Below are 27,190 nucleotides of genomic sequence, written 5' to 3'. Positions count from 1 at the left end.
CCTTCTGCACAGAGCTCACAGTCCTGAAGGCTCAGCTGTATAACACTCTCAGTTCACCGTGGGATGCCTCCAGGGGCCATCCAGCTTTCTTTTTCCACCCTACACTTTCCCACAGTCTGCCTTGCACTCCACCTTACCTGACTGCAAACGGATCCTGCAAAATACAAAAATCCAGATAACCAAGCATTTGCTTCAGTTTTCTGAGTTATTTTTTTTTTCTGACAGAAACCTGTAGTTAGATCTAACAACAATATGAAATTGCATCTTTGTTCACTTCCAGTGCTGTAATTACAGAAGAAAAATATGTGCAGTATTCTAAAGTTTGGTTATCTTTACTTTAACTGTGTCAGTATCAATACTCCAAACAGCTCACAATTCCACACCACAGAACGTTCAAGCAGAATAAACAGCCTCCTTACACCTCCGTTTCCTCTCTGCTTTCCAGATAATGGACTGAGAGACCAAAGACACAGAAAAATGAAAAATCACATAGTAAGGAGGAGGCAGAAATGGCCTCTGTGCCTTCCCTGTGCAATGTCAGTGAAGTTAGAGTATGCAGTAGAAAGATAAGGACACAGATTCTGTTGGAAGGAAGTTCTTATCATCTCATTCACACTTGGGGAGAATGCTAAAAGTTAGAGAGCTACATCGAGCGACAGAGACCAGGAGGGGGACAACTTACATGCACAAGGTAACGGTGAAATGGACTGGGATCACACTTACTGCGAGTGGGACAGCTAAAGACAACCAGCTTCATAACTGCATAGGTGTGGAATAAAATTGCAACACAACTGATGAACTGACATGCAAAATTAGGTGGGTGGCTAACCACCTTATTTGCATTCCATGTTAATACGGTCACAACTATTTGCATAAGTTTGCGTATTTTCCAAATAAATATTTGGAGATGCAATCTTAAGCATGTCCTTGTGCAAACTGGGAAAGCTCAGGCTGAAAAAGCAACTGAAAGTGTGACATGGCAAGGGTTCGTTTCTTCATCAGTAAAAAAATTTCCCAATGTCCAGTGGTGACTATATTTCTGCAGAACGCATGCTAGAAATGTTACATCCTGAAAAGGACAGCTTTGCAGAGGTATATAATGGATGTGTGTTTGCTAGAATACATCTTGCGTTGAACTTATGTGGACAGTTATGCTAAAAAAAAAAAACAGCTGTCCAGTGAGGATTCAAGAAAAATGCTAAAGTGTCGCTCCAAAGCGAGAACTCCTCGTTTTCCCTTCAGCCAGCTGAAACCGTGACCAGCCACAGGGTGGCAGCGCTGCCGCACGGCGGCTCGGCCCAGCCTGCTAGCTGGAAAGCGAAAGCTGGGTCAGCAGCGAAATCTGCCTCTAATGTGCTCTGAGCCGATCCGGGGTGAAAATGTGGAGTAATTACTCGTGACGGGCGAACTAACTAAGGCGTTACAAGGCTTAAATGTAGGGTGGCAGAGGAGAACACACGTTCCATAAAGACTGCAAAATTCAAGTTTGTTGCTGTTCCCTCTATCCTAATTCAGGTTAGTTCCTCTATCCTAATTAAGGTTATTCTGCCATCACGCTGCACACGGGAAGTAAATAATGACGGACCGTGTGTCGGGACAGCGCCAACCCTTACACCCACACCCCCCACCTCTCACACACAGAGACCGACGCCTTTATAAAACCACACGACTTTATTTCGTTAGTCACCCCCGCTGCGCCACAGGACCTCGTAGCCCCCCCCCCAGGCCCCGCCACACGGCTGCTATCGCGACAGCCCCGACAGGCGCCAAGGCGACGCCCCCCCCCCCCCCCCCCACCAGCGCGTAAAGCGGAAGTGCGGCGCGGCGCGGCCCCCTTCCTCCCCTCCCCTCCCGCCACTTCCGGCGGCCGCTCTAGCCGGCGGCGCGTCTATGCCCGCGGCGCCGGGGGATGGTGGTCGCGGCGGGGGCTCGGCCCAGCACCCGGAACGCCGCCGGGCGCCAGCGGCGGGTCGCCTAGCAACCGCGCCTCCGCACCGCCGCCCGCCCGCCGCGCGCACGGTAACGGCCGCTCCGGTACAGCCCCCCCGCCCCGCCCCGCCGCTGGGGGGGGGGGCTGCGGCCTTCCTCCTCCTCCTCCTCCTCGGGGGAAAGGGGGGGCCCGAGCGCCCCCCGAGAGGCCCAGGGTCCCCCCCCTGCCGCCGCCGGGCCGCGGGGCCTGCGCGGGGGCCGGGTCGCGGCGGGGCCTTGTGGCCGCGCTTTGTCTCCGCCGGCCCGGCCCGGTTGGGGTGGGATGGGGTCGGGTCGTGAGGCACCGGGCTGCCGCCCCTAGGGCTCCGGGGAGAGGGGGGCGCTCGGCTCGGGGTGGGGGGGGAGTCCCGATGGAGGCAGGCGTGGGGCACACCTGCTGCTGAACAGCACGCTGTGTAACGGCCGGGTTTTAATTTTTCTTGCCTTTTTTTTTTTTTTTTTAGCGAGTTGGCCGCCTGGCCTCTTGGTTCGGGCTTCCAGCCGACCTAACGGCGATTTTCCGCTTATCGTGGGTAGCTAAAGGATTGTTTTCAGTGGTTGGCTTCAGGTTGTGGCTTGGTATTACAAGGGAGGGATGGTGCTAAACTGCGTGCTGCTGATTCTCGCTTTGGTCATGAACAGATATTTTTGATGAGAGCAGTCTGGGGGAAACGGCCTGTTTTGAATTGCCATCTGAAAACGGGCTTCCTGCGCTTGTTCTGTTAGCTCTTTGGCTTTATTCCTGCAGCTGGGTTTGTGCTGGAAGAGTCCAAGTCTATGGGGACACTTTAGCCTTAGCCAAGAGGCTGGACAGCAGCGTTGGGCATTTGTGCCCAATTTAGTACAGGAGGAGCCGATACAATCGTTCTTTTCATTGTTCTACTTGGATAAGTGTCCTCTCTAACCGTTTTTACACATATTTGAAAATTTTCTCCAAACTGTATTTGTCACAGTTCTGTCGGATGCAGTCATATGACCTCAGAAGGTGAGCACGTTGACTTCCAGCTAACCTCTTGCTTTTGGTACTGTTTATCTTGCCACTGGAAACAATAAGAATGAAAGCGTACGCCTCTAGTCCAGTGTCTAAAACTTAGAAAGCTGTTCGAGTCGGAGGATATCCTAGACAGGCAACAGTAGCAATGTTACCCTTACTTCTCAGGAGTCATCAGCCTACCACTGTGACTGTGTCCTGTCCAGGAATTCAAGCAGAATACACCTCCAGGGACCTGTTTGCAATGACCTGAACACTTTTTTTTTTTTTTTAACGCATTCAGTAGGAGGATGGAATTAACCCTCTCCTGGTTCCCAGTGGGATTTATTTTTTTTTTGTCTCAGTTCTCACCTGCAGGTTTCTGTTAACCTCACCAGAAATGCTTTGTGGGCGCTTAGTTTGGTGAATGCCAACCGTTGCAGTAGTACAGTTCTCCCGACAGTTGGGCTGTTGGAACAGTTTGTGGAGTCAGTTGGCAAACTGCTTGGGAGCAGGGTTAAAAATATCCAGTACAAGTTGCTTATACTTGTGCTGATGGCGAAAAAGGTGTTTATTAAGCTGTTCTGACATTAGCATAACCATTATTAGATACCCGCCATCTACCTTCATAGCTCTGGGTTTCTCAGCTCAAAAGTAGCCAAAAGCTTAAAATAATTCTTTGTTTATATACCCCATCCTAGGTGACTTTCCTCTCTCCTTGATGATGATGGTGTTCATGGGTTGGTTTGCATTTTTTTTTTTAGGACAGAGCAAGCTGGCTTTGTTTTTTTAGATTGTAAGATTTCAGTGCGGGGTGTGTTTCTTTGTATTTGTTTATGTAGTTTTGAAAATAGTATGGCCTTGGTCCTAACTGGGGATGTATGGGTAATGCTTTGTTTAAGAACTGCAGTGCTCACTCCTTCGCTTACTCCTTCCGTGGGTATACTTCTTACTCTGAAGTGGGAAGTCTCTCTTGTTTCGGTGTAGAATGCGCTACTTTTCAAATATCCTTGAGGTTGGCTTTAGGTTTTGTTCTTATTTTTATGTTCATTACCATGCTTTACCTATTTGCTTCTTTTCTTCCTCTTTTGTTTCTTAGTGGCAATATGCCACGGGTATCCCTGGCATCTACATATAAAAGAGAGAACAAGCCTTTTAATTTTCTTTGGTGAAATAGAATATTAAAAACTACAAAGATGCCTTTTGCTTTTTTTCTCTCTTGCGATAGATAGTGTTATATTGGTTCAAGAGAACTTGAAATCAAAATTAGCTAGTTTCTTGCTCTGGAGAAAGTTGAATGAAATGCACAATATAAAAGAAGAGCTGCAAGTGTAGAAAAATAAATGATTTTATTATTTGTTTTAGCTTGTTACTAAATTATCAGTAACTGGCAAAACATACTTTCAGAAATGAGGTTTAGGCTGCCAAAATTCTAAGGTTCAAATGAGAGAACTTTGGGCAAAATTAATCAGCACAACATAAGTTGGGCTCAGTAAAATCAGCTTAGGAATTTGCAAATCCGGAACGGGAAAGAACCAGATGTTTGGTTTCTGCTCAGTCCCTCGGTTCTGCAAGTGTAACTGCATAAATATGGAACAGTAACAGGCACGTATGTCATGCTGTTCCTTGGTATCAAAGCGTCTGTGTAAAAGCATGGGAACGTTATTTTCCCTGTTTTGCAGATAAGGAAAGAGATGTAGGAATTCAGATTTTGGGAAATAACAGAATGGGTCAGGGCTACCCATGAGGGATACAGTAGGGAAGGATGGGAGGGAGGAGCATCAGGGCGTCGCGTAGGGCTGCCCTGTTCCACCGGGGCATGCTACTGGAGGGAAATAAAGAACAAAACTGCTGTTTGCAATGAACGTTGCTACACTATTATTTTTTTTATAAACACGTTCCTTGGATGTTTTTATACGGTACAAGTATTTCTATTTTTCAATCAACTAATTTTTGTTGAAGTGGCTTCTATGAATTTTGGTTTCTTTGAGACTTCCTGAAGAGAAGTAGCAGCGCATCTCTTCCGTAGAATTTCTTCTTTGTTGTCAGTACAGCGTGAGACATCAAAATGAACACCAAAGGCAGAGCTCATAGCAGGTTATACTCAGTGTTGGGCAGAAGCATCCAAGTCTAGAACCATTTTGTTTTGCACAACAGTTCCAAACCATGCCTTGGAAGAAGTTAGCATTGTATTTTTGTGCTAAATGAGAATGGGCATATTGGATCCAAAACTTTGGGTGCTCGAGTTCTCAAAGAACATGGGTCGTATTTAGCAGCAGTAAATAAGGAGTCTTCTCAATACAAATGAGAAAAACTTAATAATGAATACTTGAAATGTTCAGTATTTGAAATGTGTAACAGAAAAATGCTCTCGTTAGATCAAATGACATTGCAGTAGAATAAAGGCAGAATTCTTAATTTTTACACTGTACTCAGATACTGCTTCTATGACAAATTATGTCACTTTTTAGCTGAATGTTGTGAACCACAGTCTAGGATATTAGGTACGGCTCAAGTTAAATATGAAGAGCTCCTCCTTACGTATCTGTTGTTTTGAACTTTCAGAACATGGCTGATGAAAATGGGGGGTCATTACTGTAGTACTGTGTAACTTTTCTCCCATTAAAATCCACACATGTAAATTGTACTGCTAACCGAGATACGCTGTAATTGCTGAAAACGTCCTTCCAGACAGCTCCGTAGCATTTTAACGTTCTGGGATTTTCTTCTATAAATTCCCTTTGATGTTTGATCTTTTCCTTTTAAATTGTAATTTTCATCTCAATGGCTTTTTCTTTTGTCCTGAATGAGCAAGTGACTTTTCTCCCTGGATCTATTTAAGGTGAGCTATTGATAGTTTATGGGGATATTCTCAGACAGTATTAGAGTTTCCTTAGCAGCTAGGAACCTTTCAAGGGTCTTACGCATGATGGCATTACTCTTTCACAATGTCGAGACTGCGTGTGGCAGCAGAAGCTTGGTGCAGTGAGGGAGGGGCAGCCCGCTGGAGGTGTCCTCTTCTCTTGCACGCCGCTAGTTCCCAGGTTCCAGTAAGTGAACTCGGCGAGAGCCAGGGTGGAAGACAAATGCCTCGCTCAGGATGCCGTGGGTTCCAGCTCCGTGCTCCACGCTGGCCCTGCCTGCGTGCCATTCAAAATCTGCAAATGTGCTATCTTTGGAGCCGGTGCCGTAAATTGCTAACCCAATCTGGAGTAGTCCATCAAAACCAGATGGAACGAGTCATTTGTAGCTTCATAGGATTCATATAATTTTGAATTAAAAAGAGAGATCTGGGAATACTAATTAGTTACTGTTTGTTCTCTTCTCTGCCTGCTCTCCCCCGACACCTCCCCACATTGCCTTTGGCTTTCCAGTTTTCTCTTGGCGTTTCTTCGTCTCTTTTCTGTGTTGTCACCTGCTTTTCCTTTTCTTATATTGGACAAGCCAGCAATTACAGAATAATTCTTTTAGCCGGGAGCCAGCTGCGCGGTAGAATAGGCAGCCGTCACAGCAGTTGATCAAGTACAATATGTACATCTGCACTGTAGTTTATTACTTCCCTAGTGACAGTCAGTTGTAGTCAAAGACGCACCTTGAGTGTGTTCTTGATGAGAAACTATGGCGTGATGTTTAGGAAGTCGTAGTCAGATGTAAATATTGATAATAACATTGTTAATTTTGTGTCTTGCAGATTTCTGATACGTAAGACCAAAATATTTATAACACTGTAAATATGTCATGTGTTCTTGATGCGTAGTCTCCCGCATCTGCCATGGCAATGACCATGTAGAGCATTTCATATATCTGACTCTTTTTCTTCAGTTTTGGGCTTTGCTTTCTGTTGGGATTCATTTGGGAGGAAATATTGCTAAAATTTTAGATGAATGGATCAAAAGCAGTCTGAGATATTATTGCCTCTGTCTCTTAGGCTATTCTCTGCTTAAATTAATTCTCCTGGAAGAGAGCTACGATTTTTATGTCCTTGTAGAAAGAAAAACTCCCTAATAAATTGCAGTATTTTGATACAAGTTGTTTTCTCTCTATACCAATGTTTTTGTTCTTTTTTTTTTTTTTTTCCCCTCCTTTCCACAAATACCTCATCTGGGATTCATTTGCAGTGTCAGGTGTCTTGGCTTTGGTGTGCGTGCAGAACGGCTACCAGCCAGTCAGGGGGTGGGCTGCGGGCAGTAGCCCAGCTCCCTGGCTCACCGCCCTGCTCCCCAGGCGCGGTGTTGGTGGGGACATCACCCTTAGCGTGCACAGGCAGGCAGAACGGCTCCTTAGTTTCGCTGGGTGCACATGGGGTGGCCGTCCTGTGCCTTTGTAGGAACTCAAGCTGTTCCTCGGGAAGGTGTGACTTTATTTTGTATGTGAAGTACACACGTTCTGCATGGTTCCTAGGCGCAGGGCGGAAGGGGGTGAGCTGCTGGGGGTCGGCGCAGGCTGCTGCTGCCCACAGGACATTTTGTATAGTTCGCATTGCGGTGCTCTGGTCGGAGAGATAGGCCACGAATGCTGGGGGAAGATGGGTACGCTGTGGTGGCAGGCTGTCTACAGGCTGCAGTTTATGTAGCCTCCTGGTTTCTGAGTTATTCAGCAGGCTCATCCGCTTCAACACAAATTACTGTATTTCAGAATTATCGATTTAAGCAGTGAGAGAAATGCATTTTCCTGAGGTGTCTGATGACATCCTCAAACGAGCTGAGGAAAGGTCAGCCTTTGGAGCTATGGAAAAAGTCTTAGTAAACTTCACAGCGTCCTAATATAGTTGGTAAGAGCTGTAACATATTTAACCAGCAGGCTTAAAAATAATATATACATATACACTTTATGTCTGTTAAGTCTGGCAACATGGCTTCAAACAAGTAGCCTCCTATTTTATAGCATACAGGATGTAGACACCGCCCCCCCTCCACGCACGCAGTTAACTTAAATGAGTCAGAGTATAGTCACTTCTGCTTCTTGTCTCATTTAAGGGACGGATGTATACAAGAGCAGTGTTAATAGGCAGTTTTCTACTGGAATGTTTAACTTTATCATTTTTGTTCTCAGGATGTGATCTTCATGGTGAGCTGGTGGGAGAATTGAGTTGTAAATCACCCCAATGGATGCGGACAGTGATGTTGCATTGGACATTTTAATCACAAACGTAGTGTGTGTTTTTAGAACAAGATGTCATTTAAACTTGAGGAAGATTGCATTAGAGGGAGCAAATGTGATATACAAGCGTGATGTTGGGGTAAGAGATTTAACATACCTCAATTATCTGTTTTTACGTCTTGATATCCATGTGTGGTGGATAGCAAAGTTTTATTTCTGTCTTGATAGGCATTGAGTCTGTCATATACTAAGCCTACAGTAAGGGGAGGAGGACTAAATACTGTCTCAAAAGACTTCAGGGAGCCATTAGACTAGGGTCTGTTCAACTAGTGAGGTGAATATTAAGTGTAAGGTATGCAATGAGACCTCTTACACCTCAGGGTCTGTTTTGCCCCGCTAAAATTTCATGTTTTTTTTTTTTCAGAAAAATATATCAATTGAGGAGTCAACAGGGGAGAGTTATAATAAATTCAAAAAAAAAATCAGCATGATGCTGTGACTTTCAGCTTTTTATTCAAGGGAAAATATCTTCATTTAATTTGTTATGTGAACACTGAATCACTGGCTAAGATAGTCCACTTTTGTTTAGCTCTTCTCAGGAGCTGATTTTATAGTTGCTGAAAGAGGTGAAGAAACATTTCAAGACTTATCAAAAGTAAAGAAATATTATTTGTGTAATACTTAATTTTTTTTTCAATTTTGAAATTGAACTAACACCAATTCCCAATTCTTCCACTTTCATTTTCCTTTGTAGAAAGTATTAATGAAGCTTAGGAAACCTAGGATTACGGCCACAATTTGGTCCTCAGGAAAAGTTATTTGCACAGGAGCCACAAGGTAAGTCCATAAAGATCTTTTCTCTGGACGAAATTCATGTTTATATTAAAACATAATGTTATAAATGAGGAAGGTAGCAAGAGGCAGTGCTTGCCACTCTTAAGATTCCTTCATGTTATATCACACTTAGATCCTTGCCAAGCTAAGTATTTGAGTGGAATTTTTCCCTGCAAAGTGTCTGCCTTTGACTGAATTGAAATCTTGAGCAACATCGTTTCAGCATTCTGGGAGAACAGCAGGAAAAACTAATTTATGAAGAAAATCCAAGAGATTTCATTTCTGAAATACACGAGTACAGGCTGGGGGCTGACCTGCTGGAGAGCAGCTCTGCAGAGAAGGACCTGGGAGTCCTGGTGGACGGCAGGTTAACCATGAACCACCAATGTGCCCTTGTGGCCAAGAAGGCCAACAGTATCCTGGGGTGTGGTAGAAATATCATTGCCAGAATTTTGAGGGAGGTGATCCTCCGCCTCTACTGAGCCCTGGTAAGGCCTCACCTGGAGTACTGTGTCCAGTTCTGGGCTCCCCAGTACAAGAGGGTCATGGAGCTATCGGTGCGAGTCCAGAGGGGGGCTACTGAGGTGATGGGGATACTGGAGCACCTGTCATACGAGGACAGGCTGAGAGAGCTGGGCTGCAGAAGAGAAGGCTGAGAGGGGAATCTCATCAATGTCTATAAATATCTGAAGGGAGGGTGTCAAGAGGACGGGCCCCGATTCTTCAGTGATGCCCAGTGACAGGACAAGAGGCAACAGGTACAAACTGAGATACAGGAAGCTCAGCTGAATATGAGGAAACTTTTCTTTACTGGGAGGGTGACAGAGCACTGGCATAGGTTGCCCAGAGAGGCTGTGGAGTTTCCTTCTCTGGAGATATTCAAAACCCACCTGGATGTCATCCTGTGCAACGTGCGCTAGGTGACCCTGCTTGGCAGGGGGGTTGGACTAGATGGTCTCCAGACGTCCCTTCCAACCACAACCACCCTTGTGATTTGAAAACTCTGTAAGAATTACACTTTTTTTTTTTTTTAGCCAGAACTTAAAACTTGGGAAGGGATGACCTTTTTTGAGGGATGTCTCTCTTATTACTACATGAAAACTCACCTAAATTTAATCAAGTTATACACTGTTGAGGGAATGGAAAGAGCAAATTCTTAGTTCAGATACACATGAATTTGCTAAACTGCTAATGGCTGAATTCCTGTAAGTTATGTCCACATTGTGGAGTAAGGGTAAGGCACAGTGGTAAATTTGCATGCTTTCTGTATGTGATATCTGTCTCAAAATAGAAGGTGATTTGTCAGTGCTGACATTTAAATGATAGATTTTTTTTTTTTCCTGAGGCCCTGCGCATAATTTAACTGTACACTGAGCTTTTTCCCTAAACTTTATTTGGTGCTTCATACTAGTATGAATGTTCATAAACATATCTTTCTTCTCTAAACCTTCAGGGAAGCTAACAAGCCCATTGCAAAGGAGAACAGGATGAAAAGTAATCACCAGTTCAGGATGGCCAACTTCAGACTACCATATTTGTCTCTTAAGAGTATTTAATATCATATATGATCAAAATATGGCTCCCACTGCAGCTCCTACTGTCTTAAGCTAGAGCTGAGTGCCAAAATATTCTTCAAATAGGGTATAAAAGACTCTATTTGAATATCTAGACAGTGAAGATAGAATGTAATATGTACAGCTGGGTAAAATTAAGGCTGTCTATGTGGTCACAGTTCATGTGTTACATAGTGCTCAGGCTACAAAATGAACCATTTACTATAGTATGTGTGCACACGAGCATATGCTGTATTTTTGTTAATGCTAGATTCTTGTCTTTACAGTGAAGAAGAAGCTAAATTTGGTGCCAGACGATTAGCTCGTAGTCTACAGAAACTAGGTTTTCAGGTAATTCTAATGAAAAAGGACTTGTGTTGCTTAAGCAATGATGGTACTCAATTTTTTAGAAAGAATAAAAAATGAGGAAGTGTAACTATTTAGCAATCATCATGTTTTCATTCAGATGCCCGTTTTGTAGCAGCATACGTTTTCCAGATGCTGGTCAAAGAAATGTCTTATTTTGTGGATTTGAGTTTCATTTGGTGGCTCAGAGTTGTGCTTTTTCCCTCCCTAATAAACAACAAAACTTACTAAATGAGCCACCCACAAATGTTTCTTGGGTAGAAAAATACCTTGAAAGATTTATTTGGAAGAAGTGCTGAAGGGTGTAAACCAAACTGTCATTTAAACACAATTTTCCCTCATTTATGGCGGAATAACAAACACATGTCCCTCTCGTTTAGGGCAAGTTTGAACCTTGTTAATTGAGGGGGGGAAGTGCTGCTGTGCTGTGAGGTTGCACAGCTGGAAATAAGTTTTAAAAAGAAATAGGGTATGAAACGCCTCTTTTTGTGGGTTTGGGTCAACATTACCAGTCAGAAACACCACTTGAACTTTATAGTAACAGTTTTGAATGGGAGTGCTAAAGTGTGTAATTTTAAAACTTTCTGACAGTCAGTTGTGCTGTTTACCCACAATTTAAATTTACCAGCAGACAATTACCAACAGGCACAGTTGCTGTCCTTTGGCAGGAAGAATCTAAATTTGATTATACTGCATAAAGGCAGCTGTGACAGGCTATCCCAGTAATGTTGCGTTAGACCCAAACAAAAGTTAGGGAATTTTATTGCTAAGAATGTATACATTAGACCCAGGCTCTTAAAGCTGGATTGAAGCATTGAATCACTGGGAGATGAACAGTGCCTCCAGGGTAGATGCGCCAAGTTTTATTATGAAGTGAGCAATTTAAGTGGAATATGTTTTGAGGATTAAAATAATAGTTGACCTCTTATAAGGATTTGTTGCTTCCACTTGTATACTTTCCCAAAATGTTTTGGCTGAGAAATTTTCAGTTCTGGCTGTTTCAGAAAATGAACAAAATTTTCTTCAGTGACTTTGCACTTCTTAACAGTGCACTTGTTTGTTTTGGAGTTGCCTGTTGGCTCTTTTAATGTCATGTAAAATGGCTGTGGTCTGAGAATAACTGAAAGCCAATATTTTGAGGTAAGATTCAGAAAGTAAAAGACTGGAAAAATAGCTTGCCATACTGGACATTTGAAACAAAACAGTTTTTGTCTTTTATCTTATTCTTAGCTTTGATAAAAATGGTGTATAGCAGCAAGGCATTAAAGACACTTTTCCAAATTGCATAGGATTCATGTAAGAATTAAATTTTTTCTTTGTTAATTTTGATGTCCCATGAGCTACTTAATTTATTTTGTTTTCAATTTGGTTGTGTTTTAGTATAACAATGAGTTATTCCTGTGTCTCATTCTCAAAGAAAATTGTACGATAACCACATAGTACAAATGTGAAATAATCTAGTTCAACGGCTACTGTACCATGGAAGGATAAAATAAGTGATTTGAGTCTATAAGTACCTTTAGACTATTACAAATGCATCAATCACAAGGTTTTAGTTGTGAAATAACATTAAAATACTCAACTAGTATTCTTCTAATTTTTTTTTCAACACATACATCTCTGCTTCTCTGAGCTGAATTTCTAATGACATTCTTTTCTTCTCTTTTGAAAAGGTAATTTTCACAGATTTTAAAGTTGTGAATGTTTTAGCAGTGTGCAACATGCCCTTTGAGATAAGATTGCCAGAATTTACGAAGAATAACAGACCTCATGCGAGGTATGGTAGAATTTTAAAGAATTGTAGTCTTGGTATATTTCTTAAGCTTTTCTGTTTCAGTTCCAGACCTCTAACCTGTTATTTTGTCTTCTAGTTATGAACCAGAACTTCATCCTGCCGTGTGCTACAGAATAAAAACTCTCAGAGCTACCTTACAAATTTTTTCAACAGGCAGTATCACAGTTACAGGTATTTTGATGTCATAAATAAATATTTAACTTGCTGGGAATATTTAACTTTAGGGCTAGTCAGTTTAGGAAAAGAAGATATTCAAAACAGTCAAAAGATATGCCAAAGGGATCTTGTATCCCAGTGCTTGTACCTAGTTTACTTTTGAGTGAAATGGCCAGACAAGTTAGAGGAAGAGTTATTACTGGTAGACTTAAAAATTACTTTTAGTGGACATGGTCAGTTTTTTGTTGTTTGTTTTTTTTTTTAATAAAACAGAAGTGAGATAGAATTTGAGAATGCAGGTATTGTTATTTAAATGTTTTACTTTTTCCCCTTTTTTAAATCTTCATAATGGTGTAGACTGCACTGCATGTAGCATCAACAGCACTTTCATAAATGCATATTTCCAAGCTTGAGATCTATGGAAACATGTGAGATGGCATAGTATTTTGTCATAACTGAAATTGACCAATATTTGCAATTCTTCAGACTTATGCTCGCTTCTGTTAAAGCTCATTTGGGGGGAGAACCACTACTTGGGTTATAGGAATTAGTGACCTTTCTCAAGTAATCAGAGGCATGATTGTTTTGGGTCTTAGAGATGCTACTGCCATTTTTTCTTCCTTCTCTCTCTAATTTTCATTTTCCATTCTTTGCTGTATTTACTTGTGCAGTGTACACCACAGATGTGAAAAGTCAGATGTGAGGAATACCTATTATATTTCCTGGTTCTGTACTATTATCATTTGTTATCACGTCAGCTGGTCTTGTGGTTGGTAGAGCTCAACTACTGGTATTATATATCCCTACACTGCTCACGTGTAGGGGTATTTATTTTTACATCTTATTTTTTTTTAACAAATACCTAAGCTTTATGGGGAATACTTACGTCAGGATTTTCCATTTTTAAGAAGACAAACTGTATTAGACTTAGTAATCTGAAAACGTGGGGCTAGACATCAAGGTGCTGGAGCGTCTCCAGGGAAGGGCAGCAAAGCTGTTGCAGGGTCTAGAAAACAAGTTTTATGAGGAGTGGTTGAGGGAATTTGCGTTGTTTAGCCTAGAGAAAAGGAGGTTCAGGGGAGACCTTATTGCACCCTATGATTACCTTAAAGGAAGCTATAGCGAGATGGGGATCGGGCTCTTCTCCCAAGCACTAAGTGATAAGACAAGGGGAAATAGCCTGAAATTGTGCTAGGGGAGGTTTAGGTTGCATATTAGGAGAAATTTATTTACTGAAAGAGTTGTGAGGCATTAAAATAGGCTGCCCAGGGAAGTGGTTGAAGCCCTCCAGGGATGGTGACTCAAGAAATGTGTAGGTGTAGAACTTAGCAGCATGGTTTAGTGGTGGATTTTAGTACTAGGTTAAAGGTTGGACTAGATGATCTTAGAGGTTTTTTCCAAACTGGATGATTCTATGATTCTATGACTGATAAAATAAAAGAACTGATAGTTAATAGGGAAAAAAAGTTCTATTAATTTTTCTTCCTCCAAAATGAGCAGTGAGGAGGATTATTATTATTACTTCTTATTTTATATTCCCTGTAATGATATTCCAGTCTTTACATATCTTCAACACTACTCTTCAACATTACTTTTACAAGCTTTGTCTACTCATACTCCTGCTTTCTGAAGGCTTCCTCTTGAACTTGCATTTCTACAATAGTAGACAAATTGAAGGAAGGCAAAGAAATTGCCTAGAAAGCAAAGAACGTTCTAGGCAGAGTATCTTCCACTAGGCTTGTTTGAGTGAGTGATTAACTCAGCTCGCTAAGTTGGAAAATGCAAGAATAATCCTATTCCATTTTCATTCTGACTAAGCTTGTAAATTAATATGTGTAGAATTACATGCATAGATAAGACATAGGTTATTTATAAGTAGGTTATTTATGATTTTGGGGAGCCATTTTGAACAGTTCTCTGTACTTGAAAGGAATTTTTGAAGTCCAAAGTGAGTTTAAAAAAAATGAGTTTGTAGGCAGTTGTAGCATGTGAGAAATTACCGGCTTCATTTATCTACATCACCACACTTGTATCCAGGATAGTTTCTTCTGGCATAGTATTGCTTATTCATTTGAAAGCTCAGTTGTTCATTGCAGAAAATGGTCTAGTACCATTAGAAAGCATTGCTAGGTCATTCTTCCTTTTCCCAAATGTTCATAAATTACGTTAGATAACCTTCAGCTGCCTCATTCTGAGACAATAACCATTCCCTGGCTTGCAGGTGCTGTCCTGAGATCAATGGCTGGAGCTATTTGCAAAATCCAGACTGAAAAGTAACAGTCTATAATTTTCAAATATAAAATTTGCTTGAAACATACTTAGGCTAAATCCAGCATTATTTAGCAATAGTTTTTGTGGTGGCTATTTAAAAGAAGAGATAAATGTTGCCAGGTAGTACAAATTCCTAGAAGAGAATCATAAGTAAAAATACTTCTTCTATCTCTGCCTCTTAGCTTCTGTGATCTTCTCTGGGCTGACTGTTTAAACCAGTAAATTGCAAAGTATGCAAATTGTTAGGAAATGATAGTATTTATTTGTAGTTTAGCCATTAACCAGTGTAGAATATCTTGCAGATTCCATGCTAGAGTCGTCTTTTTGTAAGTTATAGTGGTAAGAGGAACACTTTCTTCAGTTGGGAGAAATGGGGAGAAGTTATTCTTGTCTACAGAATAAAGTTACAGTAGCCATAAATATTAAGGTTGTTTTGAAGATACTGTTGTTTTAATTTCTGATGGCCTGATTTTTCTCTTCCTATTGTTTTTTCCTGTTTTTTTCCTCTTTTTAATATTTCGCAGGGCCAAACGTAAAGGCAGTTGCCAGCGCTGTGGAGCAGATTTACCCATTCGTGTTTGAAAGCAGGAAATAAATTTTATAATTCGCCACTTGATGGTTAGGTTTCCTAACCAAGCACCTTTAAAGACTGCTGCACATTGGACTAAAAGCAAAAAGGAAAACTGGACCAACTATAGCAGAGGAATACAGACTCTTTTACTTGTTCATGGCCACAGTATAAACTCCAGTCCTTTTGGATTTTACTCTTAACAGTGCTGTATTGTAAAAACAGAAGTTTACAAGATATGAAATTGCTGCTTTTAAAAAGACATTCTATTTATTTTTGCAGTAATTTCTGTGTATTCATAAGCAAAGCTGTCACGATGTGCACTACCTTTAAAACATTTTTTTTTTTAGTTTGAGCTTGTGTTTTATTTGTGAATAGTCTTTTACATTTTTGTATGCTGAATATTGGGCACCAAAGAAGCTGTAAAAGTTATCTTTTTCACCTGATGAATGTGCACAAATAAAAGTTTGGAAAATATTTCTCTTCATACCTGTTCTGTTATATTCCTTTCCCTTTTTCTATTACATTAAAATTGTATAGTTGCAAATTAATTTGAAACAATGTAGGAATAGTCTTTTGCTGATTACCTTCTGTTTCTATTTGTAGTATGTGTAAAATTTTGTGCGTGGGTTAGATTGAAATCTATAGTAGTTACGTATGTTTATCCAAGAATGAAATTTGGTTTGTTCCCAGTTCTCTTAACTACATGCCAGATTTCAAGTATTTTCTTGCTGTTTAAAGAAGACATTTCTAAATATAAAGGTATACAACGACTGTTTTCCTGTAGATGATGAGAAAATCCTACCAACTAAAGAAGCTACTGTAGAAAAATTAACTGCCTTGTCCACCTGCTGGATGCAAAAGGAAACAAATTACTATGTGAGCTTCGGTATTCGGGAAGGTGTTGTTACGCTTCAACTCCGGAAAATGGTATGGTCACGCTAATCCAGTCCCAGCCTATTGCTGAATGATTAACACAGGCCTTTTCTACACTCTTGTTACTGTATAATGTTTTCATGACAGGAGCTGCCGACAAGCAATGAAGCTTGATTCTGGCATGTATGATTATTGGTATTAATCTTGGACTTGAAAGCCAGTAGATGTTTCTCTCAGTAAGTGCACATTTGAAGCAGAAGAGAGGTGAATGCTTAAAAGTAACTGCAAATGCTACTTTTAAAAAGTTACAATAAATATATGTATAAATGTATGTATGTCTTTTTTCCCTGACTGAAGACAAATGTGACGCTATTGTGTGCTGTAGGTAACATACAGTCTTGGTGGGTCCTAAAACTGAACCGTGAGCTGTTTCTATACGAGAAGTCACCGGTTGTGGAAGAGAAGTGGAGGAATATCCTGCAAATACCTAGCATAATGTATATGAGCCATCTGAGGGATGGTGTAGAAGTTGGGGCCATCTGCAGTGTCTCCATGCAGAAATTATGGAAAGGAAGGAATAGTATGGGAAATGCTCAATCAAACCCTTCAGAACAAAAGGAAAGAAAAACCTGCTGCAAGCAGTGATACATTAATAAAACCCTTTCTTAGATGTGTGAAGGTAGGAAAAGAATATTTGTAACTATGAAATAAGTAGAATTTGACAGTCATGAAACTTACGATAAAGAGCACATAAAGGCACCACAGCACTCCTGACAGTAATGAAGGTTTTGTGAAACATCATACCAGTGGACCAATTCCCATTAAATGGACAAATCCCCATTAGGGAGTGCTAATATTGTATTATTACAGTTTGAGAAAGAAGAAGGTATTTGAAAAATGAACAAAATTGTAATGGGTTTTCCAGTGATGAAGTATGTTCCTAAAGTGATATATGAGAATTTGGCCATTATAACTGCAGTAGGTATAGTAGGTAAGGCTTTGCTCCTTTTCTTTTGGATCAAATCACAAAATGCTTGAGTGCTACCAGTGAGATTTTATGAAGCATGTGTGTCTCCTAAATTTATATGAAGAAAGAAGAACATTTTGTTCTCTTATTAGCACAATCATGTGGTGTGAAATCTGTCTCATTTAAAAAAGAAAAAGTAATAAACCAATGTATTAACAGTCAAAAAGGCTGGTTAGCTCAGTTGGTTAGAGCATGGTGCTAATACTGCCAAGGTTATAGTTCAAACCCTCTGTGGCCCGTGTATGATGTTCTACACCTGGACCAGAACAATACTAGACACATGCACAGACTGGGAGTGGCTGGGCAGCAGCTCAGCAGAAAGGGACCTGGGGGTGTTGGTTGATAGAGGGCTCAACATGAGCCAGCAGCATGCCCTGGCAGCCAAATGGCATTTTGGGGTGCGTTACGCACAGCACAGCCAGACAGTCAAAAGAGGTGATTCAACCACTATATTCAGCAGTGGTGCAGCCTCACCTGCAATATAGTGAGCAGTTCTGGGCTCCACAATATAAAAAAAGGCTGTCAAGGTCCTTGAAAGCATCCAGGGGAGGGCAACAAAGCTGGTTACAGGGCTGGAAGGCATGTCCTGTGAGGAGAGGCTGAGGGCACTGGGTTTGCCTGCTCTGGAGAAGAGGAGGCCAAGAGGTGACTTCGCAGCTCTCTGCAGCTTCCCAAGGAGGGGAGGCACAGGGGGAGGTGCTGGTCTCTGCTCCCTGGTCACCGATGTCAGGATATGTGGGGATGGCACAGTACTGCACTGGGGGTCAGACTGGGCATTAGGGAAAATGTCTTTACCGTGAGGTGGTCGCACACTGGAACAGGCTTCCTGGGGAGGTGGTTGATGCCCCGTGTCTGTCAGTGTTCAAGAGGCATTTGGAATTACGGCCTTGATAATATGCTTTAGCTTCTGGTTAGCCCAGAAGTGGTCAGGCAGTTGGACGTGAAAGTCTTTTTAGGTGGTCTTCCAGCTGAACTATTCTATTCTGAGCTGTTTCTTTTGAAGTGTTTTCTTAGATCAATGCTAACTTTAGTTCTGTTTGAGACCTTCATAACAATTAATAAGGGAGCGAAAAAGCATGCTACTGAACTTGCAGACAGGTACTATTGAGAAAAATAATAATATATAAAAGATTTCTCAAAATGTATGTTCCTATCTCCAAGGGATCCTCAAACTATTTTTGACAAATAAGCTTTAAAACCTCTGATGATGAGCTTGGTGGTGTACGCTTTACACTTATACTCAGGGATATCGCCGTATTCCCATCGCTGCTGTAAAACAGTAGGTCCCAGGCTCGAGCTGCAACAAGCCCTGCTGCTGCTGATTTCTGTACACACGCACCCCCAGTGCCTCTCCTCACACTCAAACATACCTGTCAATCAACCAGCTCTTCCTCAATGGTGTTGTTTTCCAGAGCTCTGCCCCATTTGCTCCTGGGTTCTCCACTTGGATCACATGCAGATCTCGGCACGGTGCTCAGCTGTGGCACTAGCAGTGCCATAAGAAGTCGATTTCACATTCCTTCGAGAGAACAGCCCGTTCTATTTATACAACCTACTGAGGACTCGTTTTTGCAGTAGAATGAGAACTGACTCATTGCTGGCTTGTGAGTTGTCATAGCCACTAGATCTTTTTTTTTCCGCAGTTTCTAGGTCCCTTTTATCATCCTCTGACTTACAATTAGGCAGCATAACTGGAGAAATTTGCATTTACCCTTCCAGAATTATATTCTGCTTTTTTCAGACCCTTCTCAGTAATTTACTAAGCTCTGAATTCTAAGTCAGTCTCTCTCCCTTTAATATTGCCTGCAAATTGAAGAAGTATGTTCTGTTCTCCAATCCAGTCCATTATTGAAGATAGAGATTAATTTTAGATCTGGGACAATTTTGGGAGGAATGCTTCAGAGATCCAGGGGTGTGATTTGTAAGACATCTCTTTTTTCCCTTGTATTTTAACAGTCAATGGGATTGTGACTGCTAGCTCTGTGCCATCAGATGGGCAGGCTCTGTTATAAAAGACCAGTACAATTAGGGCCACGTTGTCTATAGGACTATAATTAAGACTAAAGCCATAACAAATAAAAAAGCCCTTGACTTCAGTATCATTGCCTTTTGGAGGTACCTGAAGCTGTTAGGGTCTCTGCAGTTAAACCAGTCTTGGAACTACGCCTTCTTCAGAAAGACGAGTTTTACTTATTTATTTCTGGACTAAGTAGTTGTGCATGGGGAAAGTTCAGAAAAGCTCACTATGAACCCAAAGAGACAATTTCTGAGTTATTTTTGTGAGAACACTTACAGAATTTATTACAGCAGAGATTTATTTTGGGTGCTGTGGTGCTGAGCAAGATTTTACAGACGCCCATTTCCCTCGGTGTGATGTAGTAGAAAATATAAACCAGCATGGGCTTGGATTACATATGCAAAAGTATGCTATCTAGAGACAGCTGTCAGAAAACAGCACCAACCAGAGCAAATGAGGTGCTGTTGGAAATGCTGGCAATCAGGGTAAATCTCCAGACCAGGAAATGAATGAATTTCCTGCAATATGCTGTCACTAAAAATACATTTTATTCCTTGATTTGATCTCGGGCACTTGTTAGTATGGGAATGATGTTGATAAATGAGCAGCTTATTTGAAAGACCCGCAGTAACCTGAAGATTTCTTGTGAAGCTGATTTAGTGTGTGATACTGAAAAGCATCTACCAGCAGATAGAGAGGTTTCGGTAGACAGCAGTGCTAAAGAACTGAGGAAGGTGCTAACACACAGAACTCAGAAAATGGTGGGTTCATACTTCGTTTTTTTTGACAATATAACTTTCTAAGTGTTTAGGGCTTATAGTGGAACTTGTAGAATTTATAAAAAGAAAATGTCGGTGTTGATCTAAGAAAAAAGCTTTACGACATTAGCAGGTCCAACCTGCAGCTGCCCTTTGCCAGTGCTTGAGAACATCTTTTAGATCTTTTGCTTTTTGCTAGTGCTTACTAGGCTTGACACATTCATTTGGCATTGCATAGCACCAACAGCATATCCCATATTTTATTATTCTTTCTATTTCGGTAATAGAATGTATTGGCTTTGGTTTTGTTTTGTAGCAATAAGGCATTGATATTTTTCAAAACTATTCTTCACTTAGGCCTGAAAAAGAAATTCAGGTTGAGTATCACATTGTGAGCTGATCCCCAAAGTGTGAACATTCCAAAAACAATGACAAAAAAAACCTGTGTATGTTTTGGCCACTTTCTGATTCTTGAATTTGTCATGCCTCCAAGATGTGTGAAATTTTCATGTTAAAAATAATAATCAGCCTTCGGTGCATAACACATCTACATGTAAAATCTTCTGCTGCCCCATTCCCTCCACTGCCAGAGTCCATTTTTGACTTCACCTCTCCTGCATTTCCAAAGCCCTCCCATCTTCTGGGAGCCATGCCTTCCTCACCCATGGCTCCAAACCCAGTTCTCCCTGCACTGCTATGAGATTTTTCCATGGGGTCTGGAAAGAAGGTCTTCTTATGGGGTCTTCAGTCTGAGTCACCTGCAGCTCAGGTGCACAGCCCCACTGTCCGAGTGGCCTGGGTGTGCTTGGGCTCTTGTTGCTTCTTACAGACTGTGTCAACAGTACCTACAGGTACCCTTATCAGAAGATTTTACTTAATTTTTGATATGTTGTATATTCCCTGATCTATATCTTGCTGATATGCCTTATGTACTACTGTACGCATTCCTGAAAGCAGCCTGGTCTTGTGGCACCCATGATGATATTGTGAGGACTGGTGGCTCTTGGATCGTGACAGAAAAAATAATGCATCCATAATCCAACCAGCTAGCCAGTCACCTAGCAATATGGCAGAAGAACTTCTTCAAGAGTTTTGCTTGCTTTAGATGGCATGGGATCTGCTTAGTTAAAAATCCTGCCTTGTGATGACCATTTGCCTGACCTTTACACCGAAACTACCAGAAGGTTGATACTGGTTCCCTAAAAGCTTATGATGCAGGAAATTTGTGGCACAGGTTCAGCCAGGAGGTAGCTAAAGGTGCCTACCAAGGCACTTTTAGTACATTTAGCACCAAGGTAGCTACATTTCCCATGATTTCTAGTAAATCTTGTCCTTGACTTCAATAATTTCTTTCCAGATTTTGAACACATGCTCATTGTACGAATAGATGTGCTCCCCTAAATTTACGAAGTCGGTGTCTAGAAGGGTGACAATGTTAGGAGATAATCCAGTCTGTTCAGTAGTAAAACTTTACCTAGATCAGTAAGTTCCTTTGGTGCAGGACACAGTCAGGTGGTTTTAATGCTATGAGACAGCAAATAAAGTGGGATCATGTGCTCAGTCCAAAGTAGTATCTGCGCTCCAGCTGACTGTGTCAGTCTTGATTCCTCTATTAAACGCTGGAAGAAATGCTGCTGTGTGGCTACAGAGACAGTCAGCATGCTTTCAAAGTTTCTGCAGGTTCTTGGGCCATTTATTTATCCGCTAATAAATATTTATATACTGGTCATTCTGCCACAATTTATTAACCTTTTAGGAAAAAACATACAAGTTGTTGATGGTTGTGTAATTCAGGGTACATTTGCTGAGCAATAACCAAGAAATAAAGTGATGTAAGTTATGATTCGCAGCAATGACAGTTTCAGAAATCCCTTTGTGCTGCTCTGAACCACGCAATTCTCGCTTTATGAACCGAAAAGTCAAAGTCTAGTGTACCCTGTGTTGATAAATAAAAAACTTTTGGCATCAACTCTGGTGTCTCCAGCTTCCAATTTTCCTGGGGCTGGAAGCCAAAGAAATCCCATCTCAGCTTCTGTAGGGCCACCCTCAATCTAGAATAACTGATGATGCAAGTTCCCCCACATTTAAACAGTTTGACTGTTTGATTTCTGAGGAGTATTCCTGAGGTCACTAAATCCTGGCCGTAAACATCCCAAGAAACTCTGTAAAATTCCTCTTCTATGCTGTATTGTCACTGGTTTCTGATGAATAAGATTCTTTTTCAAGTACTGCTAAACTCAAGCCTAAATTCATTCATAAACAGTCCATACCCAGTTGTTTTGCACTGCTATCACCCTTTACACTTCACAGCTGTCCATTTTTGCTCCACGGTGTTAACTTCCTTCATGTATGGACAGAGAGTTGTTAACCTTTTTCAGCCCCTTTTTCACTAGGCTAAACTGACCAGTCTTTGGAAGCCTCCTCCTCAAAGACAGACAGGCTCTTCCTTCTCCGTGGCACCCCAGCAGCTCTTTGCACCTCTGAGCTTTTGCTGAGTACGGACAACAAGAACTGTGCACAACACTCTGGTTTCTGTTCACCTGCCATGTGCTGGGGCAGAGGAACCTCGGGGAGGGAAGGGATTCTGGTTCGAAACAGACAGAGCCTGACATTCTGGTGTGTTATTAAACTACAACAATCTTTAATGTTGGCCGTAAACTGCCACCGACAGAAGCTTTATTAAGAAATTAAAGAGATTATCCCGCGTATAGAGAAGATACCATGTACCCCATCGTAGTGTCAGCATTTATTATTTTTTCTTTGTCTGGGATCAGTCTTTTGGTGAAGGCCACCCTGGCTGCCCCAGTCTAGTAGAACTGCTTTTTCTCTCCCTTGGGAAGTTCCACCGGCACCAGCTTCTCCCTGCGCTGGCCCACCCAGCACAGCGGGGTCTTTGCGTATTTCCTGGAGAAGAAAAGGAAAAATCGAAACAAATTAAAAATTTCCACTTAGTGCAGAGGGCAGAGCGCTCGCCCACCACCTCGGGCTCGGCTGTCGGTCAGGACAGCTGCCCACAGAAGCCCACAACCGCCCACCACAGCCCACAGCAGCCGCGGCCCCCAGGCCTTTGCTCCGGGCCGCCCGCCCACCAGGCGGCGCTGCCGCCCTCGCTCCGGCCCCGGGGCGCCGCCGCCGGGAGGCCCGGCGAGGAAAGGCCCCGGCTTCGGGCCTGCGCCGGGGGGGCGGCCCGGGAGTAGGGGGGGGCAGACTCCCCGCCAATGTTGTTTCCCCTGTGGTTTCTTTAGCCTTTTATGCTGGAGACTTCTGAGGCTAGTCCAAAAAAGCAGGGCACATAGGAGAATGCTGCGTTTTAAACAACAGGGCTGCGTCGTCTTGTCTTTATATATTTTTAATGGCTAAAAACAACTGAAAAGGATGGGGGCAGCATCACGCTGATAATAAAAATCCCTGGTTAATTTAGGGTTGATGACACCTGCATTTGGAGGTGGTGAGTGCACAGCACGTGATTCAGCAGCGGACCATTTAATTCTGTTCTCCAAGTGGCTGTGCTGCTGCTGTTGAACAGAAACGAGTGGAGTCAAGTCACACAAAAATAGCCAGAGTGGGTCATGTGGAGTGGCACTTGGCACCCATCGCCACCACCGTCTCACTGCTGGTACCCTTTTCATTTGGAGAGGTGGGGACACAAAACATGCTGGAAGGACCTTTGGGGAGGTTCAAGCTGTTACTGTCCACAGAGCCACAGGACTCAGTAAACACACAAAAAATCCCCCATCTAAAACAGCTATCAAAACTCACATAGAGTCTTGAAGTGCTGGAGGTAGGGTCTCTCTCCTTCCCTTTTCCTGCCCACAAGCTGAGACACACAGCCCAAAAGGACACCGTTCCCTCCCCTCTAGGAACACCAGCAAACATGCTGTGCAGTCAAGCACTCAGTAGCAATGCTGGAAACCACCATCACTTTTGGGCTGGTCCTTCAGTAACAGTAAAATGTTTGGCCACGGAGATGAGTGTGTGCAAGCTCGAGCCTTGAGAGAACCTGATTTCCCCCAAAATACCAAATTGGTTTCCTTTAATGTCAGTGCACAGCACTGAAAGGCTTTGTCTCTCTGGCACAGCAGGGACACAGACATGCTTGGTACTTACTCTTTAGCCAGTTCCATGGATATTTGCTCCAAAGAGCATCCTTTCGTCTCTGGTATAAACACAATAACAAAAGCCAGGGATGCGAGGCTCATTACTGTGTAAATGAAGCACACCCAGGACAAGCCAATAAGCTCTATAAAGGAAAAAAACATTTTTATTTAATTTTCAATTTTTTTTTCCTGCTGCCATATTTTTATAGGATACAGCCACTAACACACAGGGGAAGTTAGAAAGAAGTTAGGCCCTCTCTTGGCCCTTTTATTTTTGCCTGTGTATAATTTGAAAAAGAATAATGCTTTTGCTTTTTCTAATAGTCCTTATGAAAGAAAACTGAGGAGCCCACACTGACCCATTTAGCATAAAACCATTGATTTATTTTGTTTGCTGTCACTGGATGAAAACTGAGCAGCCATTGTTGCTGTTTCATGTGAGGGCACCAGGGGTCACAAGCGCCTTGAAATTCCACCCATGTCTGGTTTTGTTGCAAATTCTTTCATGGAGCAAAAAGAGCATTTTTTCACACTGCGGCAGTTGTCTCCAGTTAATCCTCCCAGCCTGTCAGTTCCCAGGATTTCCACTGCAAGCTGTGGGTTCTGCATCAGAAAGTGTCCAAAGACTTAACTCCTAATGGGGCCAGCCAAGGACCCGTGGGTTTTTGAGTCTATGCGGGCAGACAGGTCCTCAGCCCCAAGGGATGGACTGTGCTGCCACTGTCATGTACTTGGACAGTCCAACATGCATAGGCTGCTGCAGCTCCCTTAGTTTTCTCCCCTGCTAAAACTAAGCCAGAAAGTTGAGACATTCGTCAGTTGTGCCATGAGCTAAAAAATGCAGCTGAAGCTGCTGTTCTAGTCAGTGTCTTCCACATCTGGTACCTGCTGGCCACAATAACTACCACATAAATTTGCCTGAAGACAGAATTTCCAATTCTGCCTTTCTGCTATAGGCTAGGTACTTATATTAGCTTGAAGTTACACTTTCATAAATCCAGATTAGATCCAGCTAAGCCAGTGGAGTTACTGGGGATTTGCATTTATTGTAACTGAGACCAGAACAACAGCTAGGCGTACATTAACAAGCAATGCTGCATGACAGGAGGGGACCTTCAGGTCAAACAGCTGATGCTGAGGACACCAGGTATGCACTGTCTTTTTCTGAGGACGTTTCCTTAGCTCTGGTCTGTCCCAAGGACTGAACAAGTGTTGGCAACTGGAGAGCATTCACGGTTCATTTTCCATCTTGGTTTTGTCCAAAAGCAGTTCAGGGCTGCTCTGCGGTGCAAACCAAAGTGTGGTGAGTGGGGACAGCTGGAAGATTTGCTTCTGAGGGGGACCCTGGATCTAGCTAAAGTGCTAGAGTAGACACAGTGAGCTTGGCCTGGCATATTTTGTCCTAATTTTTATCAAGAAAGAACTGATCTTTCTCTATCTCTCAAAAAAAAATGCCAATATGAAACCTATTTTAGTCATAGATCACAGTATTAAATAATCCACTTCAAAATATACATATCAGGGTGAAATCACCTGAACTCTTTGTGGGTCTGATAACAATTGGTTGTCTGCCTCTGCCTCTGTTGCTGAGTAACACAGAGCTAAAGAAAACCTGGAAATTCAGTGCCGTTATATATTTTGACTTTCATCACATATTTTCTTCAGAATTACATTGAAAACCAAAATTTGCAAAACTAGAAAACATTATTTGCCAGTCAATGAATTTCAAAGCTGGGTTTAACCTTTTCCCCTGTTTATCTTTAGATTATAAATTATTCCATGGTAGTCTGCTTTCTCAAATTAAAACACAAAACATTTTTACTTTCCAAAAACACATTTTTCTAAATAAAAATCTCTCAAAGACAGGACAATCCTCCAAAATGGATTGATCGCTATGGGATAGCTCATCTTTCTGAGGAAAAAAAAAGTCTGATCTGGAAGAGCTGTGATCTGATCTAAAGCAGAACTTCAGAAGGAGCAGAACTAAATCCTAAATACTGTGTATTTTCAACTTAGTAAGGAAATGTTGTTTTTAAAACTTGGGGTTCCCAGCCCACAGGGCTGATCCTCCAGGTGCTCTGATAGCATGAGTCCCTGCCACGATCCCTTCCTCTCCCTGCACCCTTAGGAGCCCTGGCACAGATGCACGGGAAGGACACAGGGTATAAAGAAGCCGTGGACAGAGCAGTTTTTCTCCAGAGCTGGTTGCCAGTCTGGCCACACAAAACACAGTCAGGTGAAGAGGAGAAGGAGCTCCCACTAGTTACGGGTGCATTGCTGTAGGGTCCATGGGAATAGCAGAATTGGTTGCACAGACTTGGTAAGGTGTGGAGGAGGCAGTGAAGTGACACCAACAAATGGCACCTGAGTGGGTCTCTGAATTTAGCCCCTGGGACACTGGCTGCAATTTTAGCAGTGATGTTTGCGTAGGAGAGGTTTGTCATGGACATGAAGGGAATATCAGCTCAGGAGGACACAGAGAAATCTTACCGGTGACAGTCAAAAACGTCAAGGAGATGAGGAGGTTTATTCCCCAGTTCATGCTGGATGTCAAAGCCATGGCCCGTCCTCTGATCCCGCCAGGGAAAATTTCACTCAGGACCAGCCAAGACACTGAAGTGGAAGAAAAAATATAAAATATCTTTGAAAGGATGGCTTTCCTTGCTGTGCATTCAGGTGAGTTCAGATGGATCCACCTGGCAGGATAAGGCAGTTTTGGGGAGGTATGTGTGGGCCCAGCCCCCCGAGGCCCACCCCGAGCAGTGCCAGCACCAGGACATCGATTGTCCCCTTCTAGCATGGACCTAACCCAGGAAATGTGAAAGGCCTGGGGG

At 42.4% G+C, this 27,190-nt stretch overlaps 2 protein-coding genes across 3 annotated transcripts in view; one reads left to right on the top strand and one right to left on the bottom strand.

Moving 5' to 3' along the window:
* Window positions 1-1,831: 1,831 nt before the first annotated feature.
* TBPL1 (TATA-box binding protein like 1) lies at window positions 1,832-16,788 on the top strand. 2 transcript variants are annotated; one of them, XM_080583808.1, is made up of 7 exons: window positions 1,832-2,019; window positions 7,991-8,177; window positions 8,793-8,875; window positions 10,713-10,776; window positions 12,465-12,568; window positions 12,663-12,757; window positions 15,538-16,788. In XM_080583808.1, exons 2-7 carry the CDS (start codon window positions 8,043-8,045, stop codon window positions 15,606-15,608), a joined length of 552 nt encoding a protein of 183 aa, XP_080439934.1. In that variant the 5' UTR covers window positions 1,832-2,019; window positions 7,991-8,042; the 3' UTR covers window positions 15,609-16,788. The 2 variants fall into 2 exon arrangements, with proteins under 2 accessions (XP_080439934.1, XP_080439935.1); XM_080583809.1 differs by lacking the exon at window positions 1,832-2,019 and adding an exon at window positions 2,365-2,953.
* Window positions 16,789-22,878: 6,090 nt separating this feature from the next.
* Window positions 22,879-27,190, bottom strand: part of SLC2A12 (solute carrier family 2 member 12) — a 28,924-nt gene continuing 24,612 nt past the window's right edge. The window contains exons 3-5 of the mRNA XM_080583804.1: window positions 26,847-26,969; window positions 24,367-24,499; window positions 22,879-23,163 (exon numbers count right to left, since the gene is read on the bottom strand). Of these exons, the coding sequence (XP_080439930.1) occupies window positions 23,067-23,163; window positions 24,367-24,499; window positions 26,847-26,969 (353 nt within the window). The 3' untranslated portion in view covers window positions 22,879-23,066. The remainder of the gene's footprint in view (window positions 23,164-24,366; window positions 24,500-26,846; window positions 26,970-27,190) is intronic.

Source organism: Anser brachyrhynchus (genome assembly GCF_964034855.1).
Source record: "Anser brachyrhynchus genome assembly, chromosome: 3".
NCBI lineage: Eukaryota > Metazoa > Chordata > Aves > Anseriformes > Anatidae > Anser > Anser brachyrhynchus.
This window is presented reverse-complemented; position numbering and strand designations above follow the sequence as displayed.

Excerpts from the sequence above, each read along its gene's own strand:
- TBPL1 (XM_080583808.1), top strand. The coding sequence starts at position 8,043 with ATGGATGCGGACAGTGATGTTGCATTGGACATTTTAATCACAAACGTA. Across the intron at positions 10,777-12,464 it reads TACAGAAACTAGGTTTTCAG|GTAATTTTCACAGATTTTAA; the intron begins GTAATTCTAATG and ends TCTTTTGAAAAG. Across the intron at positions 12,758-15,537 it reads AGGCAGTATCACAGTTACAG|GGCCAAACGTAAAGGCAGTT; the intron begins GTATTTTGATGT and ends AATATTTCGCAG.